Source organism: Pelodiscus sinensis, chromosome 2, assembly GCF_052426305.1.
Source record: "Pelodiscus sinensis isolate ZL-2025 chromosome 2, ASM5242630v1, whole genome shotgun sequence".
Lineage (NCBI taxonomy): Eukaryota > Metazoa > Chordata > Testudines > Trionychidae > Pelodiscus > Pelodiscus sinensis.
In genome coordinates, this window is record NC_143053.1 from 107,687,059 (window position 1) to 107,704,931 (window position 17,873).

The window sequence follows — 17,873 nt, forward strand, 5'->3', positions numbered from 1 at the left end:
ATCTTGCATTACCTTCTCATTAACAAACTAGGGAAATGCAACCTCCATGGGAGGTACTATAAGATGGGTGCAAAGCTAGTTGAAAAAACATTCCCAGAGAGTAGTTATCAGTGCTTCACAGTCATGTTGGGAGGGCATGACAAATGGGGTCACACAAAGATGAGTTCTGTGTCTAGTTCTGGTCAATATCTATATCAGTAATTCAGATAATGGCATAAGGGTACACTTATAAAATTTGCAGGTGATACCAAGATGGAAGGGGTTGCAAGTGCTATGGGGAGGTCAGGATGATATCCAAAATGATAATCAGGTAAGTGGTCTGAGGTAAATAGGATGAAAGACAACAAGGACAAATGCAAAGTACTGCATTTAAGAAGGAAAAATCACTTGCACACGTACAAAATGAGAAATGACTGCCTAGTAAAGAGTACTGAGCAAAGGTATCTGGGGGTCATGATGGATCACAGACTAAATGAGTCAACAAAAAAGCAAAAACATTTTTCTGGGAGGTATTAGCAGGAGTGTCGTAAGCAAGATACGAGAACTAATTCTACCTTGTGCTGATTAGGCATCATCTGGAATATTATTTCCAATTCTGGGTATCACATTTCAGGAAAGATGTGGCTAAATTGGTGAAAGTCGAGAGAAGCGCAACAATAACGATTAAAGGTCTAGAAAATGTGATCAGCAGGGGAAGATTAAAAAACTGGCTTAGTTTAGTCTGGAAAAGAGAAGACTAGAAAAGGATGTGATCATGGTTTCCAAGTACTTAAAGGGGCGGAGAGAGAAAAACTCCTTTGTTCTCTGAGGATAGGACAAAAAGCAATGGGCTTAAATTGCAGCAAGGGAGATTTAGGCTGGATATTAGGAAAAGCTTCCTAACTGTCAGGCTACTTAAGCACTGGAATAAATTGCCTAAGGAGGCTGTGGAATCTCCATCATTGGAGATTTTAAAGAACAGGTTAGACAAAAGCCTATCAGGAATGATCTGATATTAATTCTTCTATGAGTACAGGACATTGGACTAGATGACTTCTTGAGGTCTCTTCCAGTCCTATGAGACTGTGATTCATCAGCATACCCACTAAGCCAAGGAAAAGAAACTTTGGGGGGGTCTGTACAAGATAATCTTTAAAAACAAATGGTTTGGTAGCACTTTATAGATAAAACATGTAAATGATATCATGAGCTTTCATAGGCACAGCTCATTTCTTCAGATGAGCAGTCATCTGAAGAAGTGGGCTGTGCCCATGAAAGCTCATGATACCATCTACATGTTTTGTTAGTCTAGAAAGTGCTACCAGACGATTTGTTGTTTAAGTTAAGCCAAGGAAAAGTTTGGCTAGTTGCAATTCAGTGTTTAAACAACTCAAAACTTTAAATAAGAGTTAAGCAACAATGACCATAAAATATCCTACAAAATCACTATGCAGTGTTCAAAGGTTAAAATCTCCCCACCCCACTCCCGCAGCGTATACAAACTTACCCTTAACTCAGCACTGCCTACTTTTGGAGTAGATATAGATGGCTCACTTCAGAGACTAGAGCTCAAAATGCACAACATACTTTCCTTGTTGGTGGTTCAGAGTCTGAACTTTCAGATGACATCCACTACTTTCATATCTTGGTTTATAATGCCTAAAGCATACTTAAAGTCTTCTATGACTGATGCACACAACAAAGGATTTCCACATTGGGTCTCTGAATCTAGATTTTGAACTTATATGCTTATCAGGGGGAAAAAAAGCTTAGCATACACTCCAGCCTATCTAAGCCATACAACCCAATAATATGAATATTGTCCCTAGACAGAATCTCAGTTGTTTTGTTTTGCTCAAGATGCCATCTTGACTTGGGAAGAAAAATAACTTGCTTTTATTGAAACTTGAGAACCAGATTGCAAGAGTGCAATATCTGGAACAACCTTTAGTACAGTATTCTTTAAACTAGGAGATGTAACATATTAAAGTAGTTGTGTTGCAATAGTTGTCATTCCGTGTGCATTTTTCTAATTCAAGAACGAATGCTGACTAATACTTTCACACTTGGTTCCCTTAAAATTTAGCCACTTAGGTTCTTTTTTTAGGCACAGATTTAAGTTTTGATTTTTTCAGAGATGTTAGATACCTGTAGTTTTCACTAACGTTAAATGTAAGGTGCTCAGCGCATATGAAAACTGAGCAACTTTTTAAAATGCTTAAATATAGTTTGTGTGCCATAAGCAAGCAGGCTTCAAATCTTTTTTTTTATTTTTGTGTGTTAATGATATTTTTCTTTCTTAGCAATGCTCTCAGAAGAGCAAACATTTCCATTTAGATTCCGTGTCAGTTAAGAAAAGAGACTCCTGTTCCTTTACTTTAAATAAACTGCAGTGTTTCTTTGCGATTTGCTGTTTTGTTTTTGTTTATTTTAGGACAAGAAGTGGTGTTTAAGTGCCTTGGAGAAGGAATTCTTGAAAAGGCCTTTCAGGGATACAATGCTTGTATTTTTGCCTATGGACAGACAGGTGAGAGGGTCTTCTGTTGATCTGAGGAAAGAGTGGAGAAGGCTTCTTTGTGAGTGTGGGGGAAATGAAAACATAACTAAAAAGAGAATCTAACTAAAGTGAGTGTGTGGGAAAACTGCGAAAATAACAAAAATCGTTCAATCGCCATTATTTTGGACAGCATATTTTCTGTTTAATTAATTAATTGACAGCTTTGGATATTAGTCATCCTCTATTTAAACACAGAATGTTTTTTCGAAAGGCCAGTGACAGTGCAATTTTCCTTACACAGCTTTAAATAATGTAAGTTTAGATTCTACTTGCAGGAGCCATTGACTAGGATTGCATGGGAAATTCATTCTTTTGTGAGTCAGGTGAGACTAACAACGAAGGATACTAATGAATAACCATTGTGGTAGTGGTGCAGATTTTTAGAAAGATTCCTGTATTGATTTACCTATCCTTTTTCCTTTTGTACTCATATGAACGTGCTAACTGCTTGGTGTCCTCCAAGTCACATTGTTCTCTTAGGTGCTTGTTGAAGAATAAAAGGGAGAGGAAAACATACATTGTGTGAATGTCTGAGAAATTGCTTTTAAATACTCCATTTCTCTTCCCCTTTCATTTTCTCTAGGTTCTGGAAAATCCTTCTCAATGATGGGCAATGCAGAGCAGCTGGGCCTGATTCCACGGCTGTGTTGTGCTTTATTTCAGAGAATTTCTGTAGAAGAAAATGAATCTCAGACCTTTAAAGTTGAAGTATCCTATATGGAAATCTATAATGAGAAGGTCAGAGATCTGTTAGATCCTAAAGGGTAAGGAGGGTTTTTTTAATATTAGTTGAAACTGCAACTTAGAACTAATCACTTTGGGAAGGGTTTTAAGAAGCTTTTGTATGAAACTTGTTCAGGAAGGATCACATGCTCAAAATGCTAAAGTGAACAGTTCTTAAATAATTCCAAGTTTGTAAAGTGTGAACATGTTGTAACAGTTGACTTAGGTCTAGCCTATAATAGAAAACTAGCTTGACATAACACAGCCAATCAGAAGTGTGGATTTTTCACACCCCCTGAGCAATGTAGTTAGGTCAGTCTGGGTCCCTGTGTAAACAACGCTAAATTGTCAGAATAATTCTTCTGTAAATTTACCTACCATCTCTTTGGGAGGTAGATTACCTATGCCAATGGATAATACCTTCTGTATGCATACAGTGAAATGCTGCAGCTGTGTTGTTGTGTTTTCAGTGTAGACATACTCTTACTTGTATCTATTTGAAGATGGTGACTTTAAAATAGAATCTTTTAACTAGTCACTTCTTTAACTGTAGATATCCAGTCACTTTTGGATCAGCTTAATATAGCTGTTGAACAATGCACAGCATCTCTATACACATCAGCTTAGGATAGGGAAAAATGCTGCTTGAGTTAAATTGTATCATATATTTTGTTTATTTTTTTAAATCATAGGATCTGTCTCCCATTCAAGTAAGTCTTTTGGCTAAAAGAGTCTGACTGGGCCTTTACCATGGGGAAGAAGGGATAAATCTATTTAAAGTTGTCGTTTCAGAAGTGTAACCCTTGAATGCCAGCAACTTTCTCAGATTTTGTAAATTTTAAAAGACAGATGTTTTTATAGGGAAGTATTTTCTTTTTAGGAAATATAGATTCATTTTAAAGAATTGAGAACACTAAGCAGGATAAATATGATTGTAAGAGGTGGGAGAAATACAGAAAACTAAAAGGCATATCAAAATCATCTATATATTAGGGCAACTTGATTCTTCCTTATTTGTGGCTGTATGTTATATGGCAATTCCTGATATACTAGCTAACGTCATTATTTTCTAGAATGATTTAACCCACAATTTCTCTTAGCAGCTTGTGGAAGCCTTACAAGTGAAAAGGTGGCTCAATCCTGCTTCCATCATTACACATCTTGTACTGCTAATTATTTCACTAGGAGTTTTGCTTGTGATAGGAATATGGGATTAGGCCTAAAACTTGTTAAATGATTTCTCTCTCTCCCCCCCCCCCCCCCCGTTGTACTCCTCAAAACAAAACAAAAAAATGTGTCTCTAAAAACTGGATATAAACTAATATAAGCACTTACTATACGTTACAAATTACATGTCTATTCAGCCATCTCACATAACTGGATTTCAGGGATGATCCTTGAATTTCTCTCCTATTTTGCTGTATTTAAAAGAATGAATAATTATGCAAAAACTAAAAACAAAGTAAGGATGCTTTATTTAGAGCATTATCCTTCAGTGTTTGTGTAGAATTAGACGTGAAAAACAAATGAAAACAGTTTCACGTGGCGTCCAGTCATATTGTTCAATGTCAAATGTGAAGTTTACTCTGTCAACTATAAGAGACTTAAACTGTCAGTATCTGCATTAAAAATCTCTTATGGTTCCAAAAATAACCTTGTAAATATAAATCAGTGCTGTCCTGACTTCTGAGAATGCGGATAATTAAGTGTCCTATTTAATGCATAATGTGTTCCCAAGCAGCATAAGAAGGAAAGTACAGTAGAATCTCAAAGATATGAACATGAGAGTTATGGCCTTACCTGTCAACTGGACGCCACATGAAACTGGTAGTAATCAGGCAGAAGCAGAGTCAAAAAACAAAACAGCAAATACTGTACTGCTTTGGCCCTGGGGCTCATAGCTTGAGCTATAGCAGTGGTCTCCAACATTTTAAAGCACATGATCACTTTTTGAATTTAAGTCAGTTCAGGATCTACCTCAAACCCAAATACCCATGCCTCACCCCTTTGCCAAAGCCCCACCCTCCTCATTCTGAGAAGATGGGATACAGAGGAGAGAGTCAGAGTGACATCAGCACCCCTGGCCTCTGTCTCCCCCAACCTGTGCAACAAGCAGAGGCTCCCAGAAGGCAGCTCTGAGGGTCTGGGCAGGTGCAGCAGGGCAGTGTGCAGAGGGGCAGCTGAAGTGCTGGCACTTGATAACCTCCCAGCCAGACCAGTCAGGATCACCTGTCAGAGGCTCCAAGATCTACTGGTAGATCCCGATCTACTGGTTGGTGACCACTAAGCTATAGAGTGAAGAGGGGGAGAGAGGCTCTGAGGGCATTGGGGCCCATGCCATGTCTTGGAACTCCTATGAGAGTAGTGCCTGTTTGAGCCTCAGTGCTCTCACCATAGCTAAAATCACATGCCCCAGTGTTCCCCACTTCCCTGGCTGAAACTGAGAGTAGGGCCTTGGGGTCCCCTGGCATCCCCTGAGGGGTAGAATCTGGGAACGGTGTTGCAAGGCTGAAGCCCCAAGTCCTGGTGCCCCTGTGTGTGTGTGACCAGGAGCAGTGCATGGGGCTGAAACCCTGAGCTCCAGCGTGGCACCCCCCCGCAGGTCTAAATTTCCAGCTGTAGTCTCAGTCCCCCCATGGCTGAAGTCTGTAACATCTTGTTTAGAGTTACGGAAAATGTCAGTGTGGATTTTAAAAAAGTTACATTATAATGATTAAAACCTGATTGGTAGATTAACAATAGAAATAAGCAAAATAAAGCCAGAGTTTAACTGGAAGTTGGTTTTGCTATTACTTGAACCATCTAAAAAACAATTAAACAAAATTTTAAAGATGTATCTCTAAGGGTATGTCTACACTTGCCCCCTATTTCGAAGTAGGGAGGCAAATGAAGCATACCGAAGTTGCAAATCAAGCCCGGGATTTAAATATCCCACGTTTGATTTGCATGTTGCCGGCCGGTTGCCATTTTAGAAATTCACTAGCCCAGCGTAACTGCACGCAGCAGTGAAACAGGAGCCTGGCGACCGGCCGGGAACATGCAAATCAAGCGTGGGATATTTAAATCCCGGGCTTGATTTGCAACTTTGGTATGCTTCATTTGCTTCCCTACTTCGAAGTAGGGGGCAAGTGTAGACATATCCTAAGTTCTATGGCTGATGTACTGGCACTTCAAACAATTACTTTCACTGATTTCTTTTTTAACCAATAAAGTTCATAATAATAGATTTGCCATTGGCAGGTTTTGAGTTACACCTTGCTTTTTTCCTAAGGAGTCGGCAGTCCCTTAAGGTTCGAGAGCACAAAGTATTGGGACCCTATGTAGATGGCTTGTCTCAGCTGGCTGTTACTAACTTTGAGGTAAATATAAACTGATAACAAATAAATAAGTAAAATTTCTGAAATGGGGTGACAAAGAATTTTGTACTATGTAAATCAGTATCTACTTAGATGTTTTGGTTCTTTGAGATGATTTACATACTCTAATATGTGGCTTCCTTTATTGACAGGCACAAAAATATCTGAAGACTTAGAACTATTTATTTAAATTAAAAGCTTTTGCCCGGATCTTTTTTTTTTCCATTGAAGTCCATGGAAAAATTTCTGTTGACTTCCATGGTAGCAGTGTCAGGCTTTGTTTTTGGAGATTACAAAGAATATATAGCCAGTGTGTTAAATTTGCCAATATTTCTTTATTACTTTTTCTACCCACTTGTTACAGTCTTCTTGTATTGTGCATATTAGTTGTATTAGAGTTTATCATGGCTGCAGAAGAGCCCGCTTGAGTTAGTGTGACTCTTTTGACAGGTTCCAGAGGTAGCTGTGTTAGTCTGTTTCAGCAAAAGTAACAAGGAGTGGCATCTTAAAGATTAACAATTTTATTATGAGACTTATTAGTCTTTAAGGTACCACCAGACTTTTTGTACTTCTGACTCGTTTGAAAATTTTGTTTGTAGGTTTTAGAAAAAACAATAAAAGGTAAAACTTAAAGAAATGATGTACAAACTGTATGGAGCTTTCTTTATAAAGGACATTGAATAAAAAACCTATTTAAATATTTTAAAATAGTCAATAATCTTTATTCATATTTTTCATGTACTTCTAAATGAGGAAAGACTATTTTTTTCAGAGACTTGTATACTTCTGAGGCAGATTGCGCAATGAAAACTACCTTCTTGTTCACTTAGCTAGTACAGGCAGTCCCCGGGTTACGTACAAGATAGGGACTGTAGGTTTGTTCTTAAGTTGAATCTATATGTAAGTCAGAACTGGCGTCCAGATTCAGCCGCTGCTGAAACTGGTCAGTTTCAACAGCGGCTGAATCTGGATGCCAGTTCTGACTTACATACAGATTCAACTTAAGAACCCCAGGCATCCCCAAGTCAGCTGCTGCTGAAACTGATCAGCGGCTGATTCCAGGAAGCCCGGGGCAGGGGCTTCCTGTAGTCAGCCGCTGGTCAGTTTCAGCAGCGGCTGACTTGGGGACGCCTGGGGCAGAGCAGCTGGGGTGCTGCTGGGTTGGTCCAGAAGTGCCGCCGCTCCTCGACGCTACTGGACAGCAGTGGCTGAATCAGGCACGCCTGGGGCAGAGCAGCTGGGGTGCTGCCGGGTTGGTCCAGTAGTGCCCAGAGCGGTGCTACGGGACCAACCGGCAGCGCCCCAGCTGCTGTACCACAGGCGTCTGGAGCAAAGCTGCGGAGCACAGGGGCAGCGGGACAGCCCAGATGCGCCGTGGCTGTCCTGCTGCCCTCGGGCTCCATGGCTTTGCTCTGCTTTGCTCCCCCTCTCCCTGGTCTGCATACCAGGGGGACGGAGAGCAAAGTCGCGGAACACGCGGGCAGCGGACAGCCCAGACACGTCTGGGCTGTCCGCTGCCCGCGTGCTCCGCCGCTTTGTTTCTTCTCCCTGGTCTGCTGGAGACCAGGGAGACGGCCCCGTTCGTAACTGCGGATCCGACATAAGTCGGATCCGCGTAACTCGGGGACTGCCTGTATGTGTTGAATAGAATATGAAAATTCAAGTAAATGAAAGAAGCAATTTCTTTCAGTCATTGACAGATCAGTTTCTGTGGTTCCATTTTTCATGAATTATCATCTGAAGCTCATCTGAACAAGTGGGTTTTGCTATGTCTACATAGGTAAATAGCTATTCTGCATCTTAAGAGCAAGCCTGTTATAGCAAAATATATAATGGGCTCGCTAGTCTGATGTCCCTGTGAGCCTCATTGTACAAGGGATAAGGGACATTTTGGAATCCCACCCTATTTGAAATAATATTGAAATAACCTATGCAATTTGCATAGCACAAATTGTGTAGCTTATTTCAAAGTAAGGGTGCTGTGTATATGTACTTTGAGGTGCCATAGGACTACTCATTGTGTTTAAAGATAGGGTACATCTACACAGCAGCATTATTTCGAAATAATGGATGTTATTCTAAAATAACATATTGCGCTTCTACACAGCATGCTTGTTATTTTTAAAATAAATGCAAAATAACGGGCTGCTTACTCTGACTTCTGTAAACTTCATTGTATGAGGAATAAGGGAAGTCGGAGGAAGAGTGATCTATTTTGAAATAAGTACTATTTAGATGTGCCCAATTTCAAAATAAGCTATTTTGACTTGAGCTACACTAATTGCGTAGCTTAAGTTGTGTAGCTTATTTTGAGTTTAGCCCCGCTGTGTTGAGTGTGTGCTAGTGTGAATTTTCACAATGGCTCCATGTGTGTTGACTCAGGAGAGTCAGCAAGCATGTGCTTTGAACTCAACATAATTGCCTTTGGTTTTATACATGTGGAAAGGTACATTCTCTAAGTGAGGTAACCTTTTAAGCCAATTAAGTGAAGATAGTATAGTATTAGTGCAGCTCACTGAAGAAACACGTTGTGTTTGTGTGTCTAAATGGTTTTCTGTTGACCTAATTACTGGCATTGAACAAATATGACTTGTAATGTGGATATTGTCTGCTTGTTTTCAGACACAGATGAGTAGAGATTGTAGCTTGTGGGTCAGAACTGGGCTTACATACAAACTTAACATTTGGTAATGAGAATAGCTTCAGCCAGTCAAGTTATACACTATTTGTACCCTATACATCTCAAATGTATGGAGGAGGTCCTCATCTTTTCTATATTAATGAGAATTTTGCTTAGTGGGAAGAACAATTTCACCCTCTTTTTATCTTAACATCCCTTTTTACTATTTGTTATGCTCCAGGATATTGAGTCCCTGATGTCAGAGGGAAACAAATCTCGAACAGTTGCTGCAACCAACATGAATGAGGAAAGCAGCCGATCTCATGCTGTATTCAATATTGTTGTAACTCAGACACTTTATGACTTGCAGTCTGGTGTAAGTATAGTAATAGAAATGTAGCTGTATTAGTCTAGTCTAGCTGAAACAAAAAACAGTACTGTGGGGCCATGTTGGTACCCATGACTGTGCTTCTGATCTGGAGGTATAAGTTGTCCTCAAATTGGAAATAATTGTGGGTGAGAACAAAGTTACATGGGTCTGCTGTCAGATTGGCAGTGGTGTCCTCTGGGATAGTGTTTCTAATTGCTTGTAATCCGTCTTCATGTGGGATGTTGGTGTATAGAGCTTGTACATCTATGGTAGAAAGGATGGTGTTATCGGGGTGGTTATCAATGTTTTGTAGTTTTCTTAGGAAGTCAGTAGTATCTCGGAAATAGCTGGGAGTGTTGGTTGCATAGGGTTTGAGAAGAGATTCTACATAGCTGGATAACAGTATGCTAACATCTTTATGGCTGACTTAGAACAACGTTTCCTCAGCTCCAGTCCCCTTTTATCCCTTCTCTACTTACGCTGCATCGATGACATCTTCATGATTTGGACCCATGGCCAAGAAACACTAGAGACATTCCGCAGAGATTTTAACAACCTACACCCCACCATCAATCTCAGCCTGGACCATTCTACGCAAGAGATCCATTTTCTGGATACCACAGTACAAATCACCAATGGTAAATTAGACACCACTCTCTACAGAAAACCCACCAACTCATACAGTTACCTACATGCCTCCAGCTCCCATCCAGAACACACCATACGATCCATCGTCTATAGCCAAGCCCTTCGATACAACCGCATCTGCTCTAATCCCACTGACAGAGACCAGAAACTTCAGGATCTCTACCAAGCATTTATAAACCTCAATTACCCACCCAGAGAAATAAAAAAACAAATTGAAAGAGCCAGACGAATATCTAGAAACCATCTACTTCAAGACAGACCCAAGAAAACCAACAATAGAACACCACTGGTCATCACCTACAGCCCCCAACTTAAACCCATCCAACACATTATTAATAAACTACAACCTGTACAACTGGAACAGGATACTAAACTCCTAGAGGCTCTGGGAGACAGACTCATAGTCTCCTATAGACAACTACCTAACCTCAAGATGATTCTTATCAACAACCACAGGACATACCACACTAATACCAATCCTGGAACTTTCCCTTGCAACAAACCCCATTGCCAGCTTTGTCCACATATTCACTCTGCTGATACCATTATTGGACCTAACCAATTGAGTTATAAGATCAAGAACACACATTCCTACTCATCCAGAAATATGATTTATGCTATCATGTGCCAACAGTGTCCATCTGCTATGTACATTGGACAAAGGCCTCAGACACTTTGCCAAAGAATCAATGCCCACAAAACAGATATTAGACAGGATCACAAAGAAAAAACAGTTTCTTGCCATTTCAACCAGAAAGGGCATTGTCTCAATGACTTCAAAGACATTTTAACACCAGACTTGAAAGAGAATCCTCTGAACTGTCATTCATGCTTAAATTTGACACTTTACGCTGAGGTCTCAACAAAGATGCTAATTATCGTACCCATTACAAAGATAGCTTCCCCAATTATCACCTCTAATATCATTAGCTCACAGACATTTACCTCCTCCCTCCCCCTTCCCCTGTTCTGAAATTTGATTTGTCCTTTTCATATGTGTTCACTTTTTTTTATTGTAGCCCTTTGGTATATATGGTCATGCCAATTTTCTTCCCCAGTTTGATCTGAGGAAGTGGGTCTAGCCCACGAAAGTTCATCACCTAATAAACCCATCTTGTTAGTTTTTAAAGTGCTGCATAGTCCTGTTTTTTGTTTGTTCTGGTATAAGTATACGTGTGGGATTCTTGTTTGAAATAAGAGAGACTCACAGCCATTTTCCTCCTTTCAGCCACCCGGTCTCTGGGATTTGAATTTCAGGGGTGATAAATTTAAAGGAAACTTGAAGAAAGTCAGCAATCAGGTTGCATACTGTTATACATCTATAAGTAGCACTGCTTAATCTGGGATAAAAGAGAACTAGATACATTCATGGAGGTTAAGTCCATTAATGGTTATTAGCCAGTATAGATAAGGAATGGTGTCTCTAGTCTCTGTTTGTTTGTCAGAGGGTGGAGATGGATGGCAGGAGAGAGAGAACTTGATCAGTACCTGTTCAGTTCACTCCCTCTGGGACACCTGACATTGGCCACTGTCGGCAGACAGGGTACTGGGCTGGATGGACCTTTAGTCTGACCCAGTATGGCCGTTCTTATGCTCTTATAATGAAATACAAATAGCCTACCATTTTAAAACCTAAGCTGCCTTGACTCCTAAAGGGTGGAGTTTTTCACTTTTTCCGTAAGAGTTATAATGTCACCTAGGGACACAGTTTCCTTTATGATACTGAATTACCCTTTCCTTTGATCCCGTTAGTGGTGATTACTTGTGTGGGAAGAGAGAACACATGAGTGTTCTCTTGGTTTGGTTTGGCTTTTGTCTTTGAGTACGAGTACACTGAAGCTTGAAGTGTGATTGTGGCATGTGTAGCTATATCTGAGCTAGCTTTACTCAAGCTATTTTACCAGTAACAGTGAAGCTGCAGCAGCACAGACTTGGGCCCAGGGTACTCACTCAAATATATTCACAGTAAACTGAAGCTAGTTTTACATACCCTGATTGCAGTGTAAACATACCCTCTCTTTACTGTAATTTAAACTTTTTTAGTGGTACCTGACAGGTAATCCATCCTCAGATAATTTTAAGTTGAAATGCTTTGATGATGCCTTTGACTCATCTAATAAAGATGATGATTCAGATTGTGATTAAATGTATAAAGAAAAACCGTGGAAGCAGCCAGTAGCCAAATGAGAGATGAACAAGCTGTTTAAAACTTATCCTAGACAGAAGATTTTTGCTGCATTAGTGTTGGCAACATTTTAATAGCTTACTATGCCAATAGAGTTATTGAACTTACACCATAGTTAATGCTATTGCATTACAGTGGTGAAACCCTTAGAGAATAAAGTAATATGAGAGTAACTATTTAAAAAAAATAAAAACCTTATGGGAATGACTTTTTCTTCAGGCTCTCTTACATCTCTCATTTATTACTGTTCATAATTTGCTGCTCATAAAACAGCAGGATTTAAGTACTAGTATATCTGGTTCTTTAGCATTTTGTATTCACATTTGTTGGCTATTTGTTATGTTTCATTCTTTTAGAATTCTGGAGAGAAGGTCAGCAAAGTCAGCCTGGTGGATTTGGCTGGTAGTGAGAGAGTGTCTAAAACAGGAGCTGCAGGGGAACGTCTGAAAGAAGGCAGCAACATAAACAAGTAAGGACACTGCCAAATATGAGGTGTAAAAATTAATCTACCGTTGGTGTTTCACCACCTTCTTGCCTAAAATAACTTGTCACGAATCACGTCAAGTGATGCTTCTGGTCAACAAGCAGTTTAATTATGTTTTTTCAGCAACTATGAGCTGAACACCAAATTATACATTGACATAGAGAACCAGATTCATATGATTCAGGTGAGATATTTGGAAAAAGTGACAACTGCTTTCTGAAAGAATATACCTTTGTGATGCATTTCCTCAGACACATGTAGCTATCTCATCATTAAAAGAATATAAACCATAAAAATTAGGTTGAAAACTGGATGGCTTTGTGCCAACATGTGCTAAAAGTATGGTAAAGTATAACTCACTGTTCAAGAAAAATAGGTCACAGTGAAGGTGTGTATGTTTAAGGCTGCCTTGGGGCATCTGTAACTCAAGCAAACACAATTTATAGGACATTTTGCTACCATAACTACCGTGCTATTCCACAAAAACAAATACTTATAGCACCATTGTCTTAAACATACTAATTTCCTTGGGAAAAATTAGATAAAATGCAGCATCCAAACCTAACACTTTTTTTAATAGCAATTTTAAAAATTTCCATAAAACTTTATTGGTTCTCTGTAAAGTGAGCAGGAAAATAAATAAAGGCACAAAAGTCTGACTCATGCATTTACAGAACTGGGCGAACCTTCTGGTATAACAGTATTAAACAAAAATTGTGTGGGTGACTTCTGTGGCATCCAAGCAAACCTGCAAGAACTGATTTGAAGTTTGTTTCTGCATAAAACCAAACACTGGATAAAAGAGACTTTCCTCCAGTCATACCTTCCCCTCTCTGCCACACAGCTTATCCTTTGTCCAGCATTCACTGCCTCCTCATCAGCTCCTGAATTAACTTGCACTTTAATTCTTACGGCATGCTTTCACTACATGGAAGATTGATGCTGCCACGGCTGATATTCCAGGGTTTGATTTAATGGGAGTAATGTAGGGCTGCTAAATCGAACTCACAGGGCACCCTCATCGGCACCAGTACTCCAGAAAGCTGATGGATGTGTGTGTGCTGCTGTTGACCTCCTGCTGTATGGATGGGGATTTAAGATGCGTCAACTCCGGCTACATAATTTATGTAGCTGAAGTTGCATATCTTACTTCAGTCTTTCCATTTAGTGTAGACCAGGCCTTAGATCTTGCTATCAGTGTATTAGACTCAGGAGTCCTGTGCAGAGAGAACTTCTAAAGAGATGCACACATTGTACTCTCATTGAGACTTCACATTTCTTTTCTTTTTTCTATTTACCCTATTCTAAAGTAAGTCATTCATGTTTACAGTCATCCAAACATTCGGTGTCTTTGTCTCTTTCACTGTCTCTCTCTCATTCGGTCTCTTTGTCTCTGTCTCTGTCTCTCTCTCCATAGAATGAATATATATATTAAAAAAAAATGGTCCTCTCCAGCCTCCCTTCCACTGGGTACTGAGTGACTGCTTATTTCCAGTCCATCAAGGTTTTCAAGGGACTTGACCCATAACTGTCCTTATTGGTTCTTGCAAAGATCCTCAGAAGAACTGAATATGCCAGCTTCTCTCCCAGTAGAGTACTGGCTCCCATACTGATCATGGGGCAGCGATACCCTACAGTCCTTTTGCAATGTATGTGGGAATGTGGGAAACAGATAATATGAGGTACAGAGTAAGTCAGCCATTGATTTAGTGCCTACCAAGAGTTAAAGCACTTCTTAAACAGTCTGTAAGTTTTCACACTTTTTAGTAAAACTGCAGTTGCTTATATCATAGCTGTAACTACTAAGCAAGCCTTTGGAAACAAAATTAATATTAGCCACAATACTGTAATTGGAGCAGCTTTCATAATACTAGGAGCAATAGCTGGGTTCTAGTTATTAAGTGTGAAGGAAAACTGGCTGAAACTGTCAGTGCAGTGTTCTCCACTCTGACAAGCAAACATCACCTCTACTGCTGCTGACTCAGGCGCTTGTTTGGAATGTGCAGGCCTCCAACTGCACAATAACAAGTGAATCCAGTCGTGCATAAGGAAAAAGGGGTATTGAAAATGTGAAATCCATAGAAGCAACTCTTTCATATGTTCTGCATAAGGCTACCATATAAACTTACTCTTTCTGAACAGTCCCTGTTTATTGGGTGGTGGTAGTGTGTGTGTGGTTTTTTTTTTTAAAGGGCATTATATAAGCAATATCAGACAGCAGTATGTGGATTAGGAGAAGGTAATTACACATTTTTGGTGCATTGTGAGTTTTATGAGGCAAAATAGCCACTGGAATAGTGTAATTATTTTATTGCAGTCATTTCTCATAATGCTTCCCTTATAACATATAGACAATCGTTTTTGTTACCGTTTCTTCATTTGTATTTTTAAGGGATGTTCATTTTGCTATGGTTACATTTGTTAACAATTAGCTGTATAGAATAATGTTTGTATTTAATTGTATTTATTTTCTAGCTCTTGCATAGCAATTTTCATTGCTAGATCTCAAAGCTTCTTATAAAAGAGGCCATTATTATCAGCCCCATTTTACAAATGGTGAAACTGGGCTACACAGGTGAAATGACTTGTCCAGCAATCAGCGGCAGAACTGGGAATAGAACCAGAGCTCGTGAGTTAGTTTGGTGGTTTGTCCACTAGGCTACACTCCCTAGTTAGTCATTTTCCTGAAGCAGCAATACAGGTGGGCCACATGCTGAGTAGCCCTGCTCTAGCTGATGATAGTCAAGAGCACACTCCTAAGTGCCAACTATTGGTTCTCCTTAATTGTCTTGGGAGTTTGCTCTGGAGCAGTGTGCAGCACTCCAGTACTTGCCATTTTCACAACCTCTGGAAGTGAGGTTAGGGATCCATTAATCCCTGTTCTCAGACAGTCCTGCAAAGGCTGATGATCTTTCACTTATGCACCACTTGAAAGTTTGAAATACCTGTTTGTGCTGCATGATGTGGTCATGTATATTAAAAAGCTATTTTACACACTGATATGCAAATAAGATGCATACAAATAAGATGTAGGGAGGAGCGTGTCAATTTGTCCCTATGACCACACATCCTGGCATGTGTGGGTCATAAGGATAAATTGACATGCCCCTCCCTACATCTTATTTCCTTCATCTACATTTGAGCCAGGCTTCCACTCATACAGGCAGTCCCCGGGTTACGTACAAGATAGGGACTGTAGGTTTGTTCTTAAGTTGAATTTGTATGTAAGTCGGAACTGGTACATATTGTAGGGGAAACTCTAGCCAAACATTTCTCCAGAGCTCAGTTTTATTCCGCCACACCTCACTTCCCTCAGTCCTTTATTCTCAAGCTGAAGTGTCTGCTGAGAAAAGCCGCTCCGCGTCTCCCTGGTCTGCTCGGGGGGGGGGGGGCTAGCTTCGCGTCTCCCTGGTCTGCTGGGGGGAAGCAGCTAGTACAGGGTTGCCTCACCCCATTTGTAAGTAGGGATCTGATGCAAGTCGGATCCATGTAACCCGGGGACTGCCTGTATTTCAGTTAGTGGAAATGGGGTAGGTTTAGAAGTTAAAATAAAAAAAAGAACAAGTCAAAAATTACTTAGAAAAGTTAAATGTCTTCAAGTCAACAGAGCCTGATGGGAATGCATTCTAGAATACTCAAGAAGCTGATAGCTAAAGGCTCAGATATCTCCTCTATCACCTTTGAAAAATCATGGAAGTCAGGAGAGATTCCAGAAGAATGGAAAAGGGAAAACATAGTGCCCATCTATAAAAAGGGAAATAAGAACAACCCAGGAAATTACAGACCAGTCAGTTTAACTTCTGTGCCAGGAAAGATAATGGAGCAGGTAATTAAGGAATTCATCTGCAAACACCTGGAAGATAATAAGGTGATAGGTAACAGCCAGAATGGATTTGTAAAAAACAAATCATGTCAAACCAATCTGATAGTTTTCTTTGATAGGATAACAAGTCTAATGGATAAGGGAGAAGCGGTGGACGTGGTATACCTAGACTTCAGTAAGGCATTTGGTACAGTCATGCGTGACCTTCTTATCAATAAACTAGGCAAATACAACTTAAATGGGGCTACTATAAGGTGGGTTCATAGATAGCTGGATAACCATTCTCAGAGAGTAGTTATTAACAGTTCACAATCATGCTGGACGGGCATAACCAGTGGGGTTGTGCAGAGGTCTGTTATTGAACAGAACAGGTCCCAAATCTTAATCAATGATTTAGATGATGGCATTGAGCAGTGTTTCTCAACCTTTTTTTATAAATTGCCCCCTTTTCAAAATATAAGTACCCCCCTTTAAAAAAAAAAAAGTACCCCCCAGTACCTACAGTTTTCAGACACACAATTTTTTTCTACCATTGCAGCACATTTATTTAAACAACTTAATTGTAGCCAGGGGGAGGGGAATGAAATTTTTGGGTGTAAAAAGTTCACAAATAACAAAGCACTGTAAAACTTAAACAAAAATTCAGTTGTGTTGATGTACTCCCGAGACTTCTCTCGAGTATCCTTAAGGGTAATTGTACCATTGGTTGAGAAACACTAGCAAGAGTACCCTTATTAAATTCGCAGATGATATCAAAATGGGAAGGGTTGCAACTGCTTTGAAGGATAGAGTCATAATTCAAAATGATCTGGACAGTCTGGAGAAAATGGTCTGAAGTAAATAGGATGGAGTTTAATAAGGAGAAATGCAAAGTGCTCCACTTAGGAAGGAACAATCAGTTTCACACATACAGAATGGGAAGTATCTGTTTATGAAGGAGTACTATTGAAAGGGATCTAGCGGTCATGAGTCAACAGTGTGAGACTGTTGCAAAAAAAGCAAACATGATTCTGGGATGCATTAACAGGAGTGTTGTGAGCAAGACACAAGTGGTCATTCTTCTGCTCTACTTTGCACTAATTAGGCCTTAGTTGGGGTATTGTGTCCAGTTTTGGGCACCATATTTCA

At 39.9% G+C, this 17,873-nt stretch overlaps 1 protein-coding gene across 9 annotated transcripts in view; it reads left to right on the plus strand.

Annotated features, from left to right (window-relative positions):
- KIF13A (kinesin family member 13A) overlaps positions 1-17,873 on the plus strand; it is a 194,156-nt gene that overhangs the window by 81,100 nt on the left and 95,183 nt on the right. For all 9 annotated transcript variants that reach the window (XM_089776364.1, XM_089776367.1, XM_089776366.1 and 6 more), the window contains 5 exons: positions 2,414-2,506; positions 3,120-3,300; positions 6,531-6,618; positions 9,477-9,611; positions 12,795-12,907. In XM_089776364.1, the coding sequence (XP_089632490.1) occupies positions 2,414-2,506; positions 3,120-3,300; positions 6,531-6,618; positions 9,477-9,611; positions 12,795-12,907 (610 nt within the window). The remainder of the gene's footprint in view (positions 1-2,413; positions 2,507-3,119; positions 3,301-6,530; positions 6,619-9,476; positions 9,612-12,794; positions 12,908-17,873) is intronic.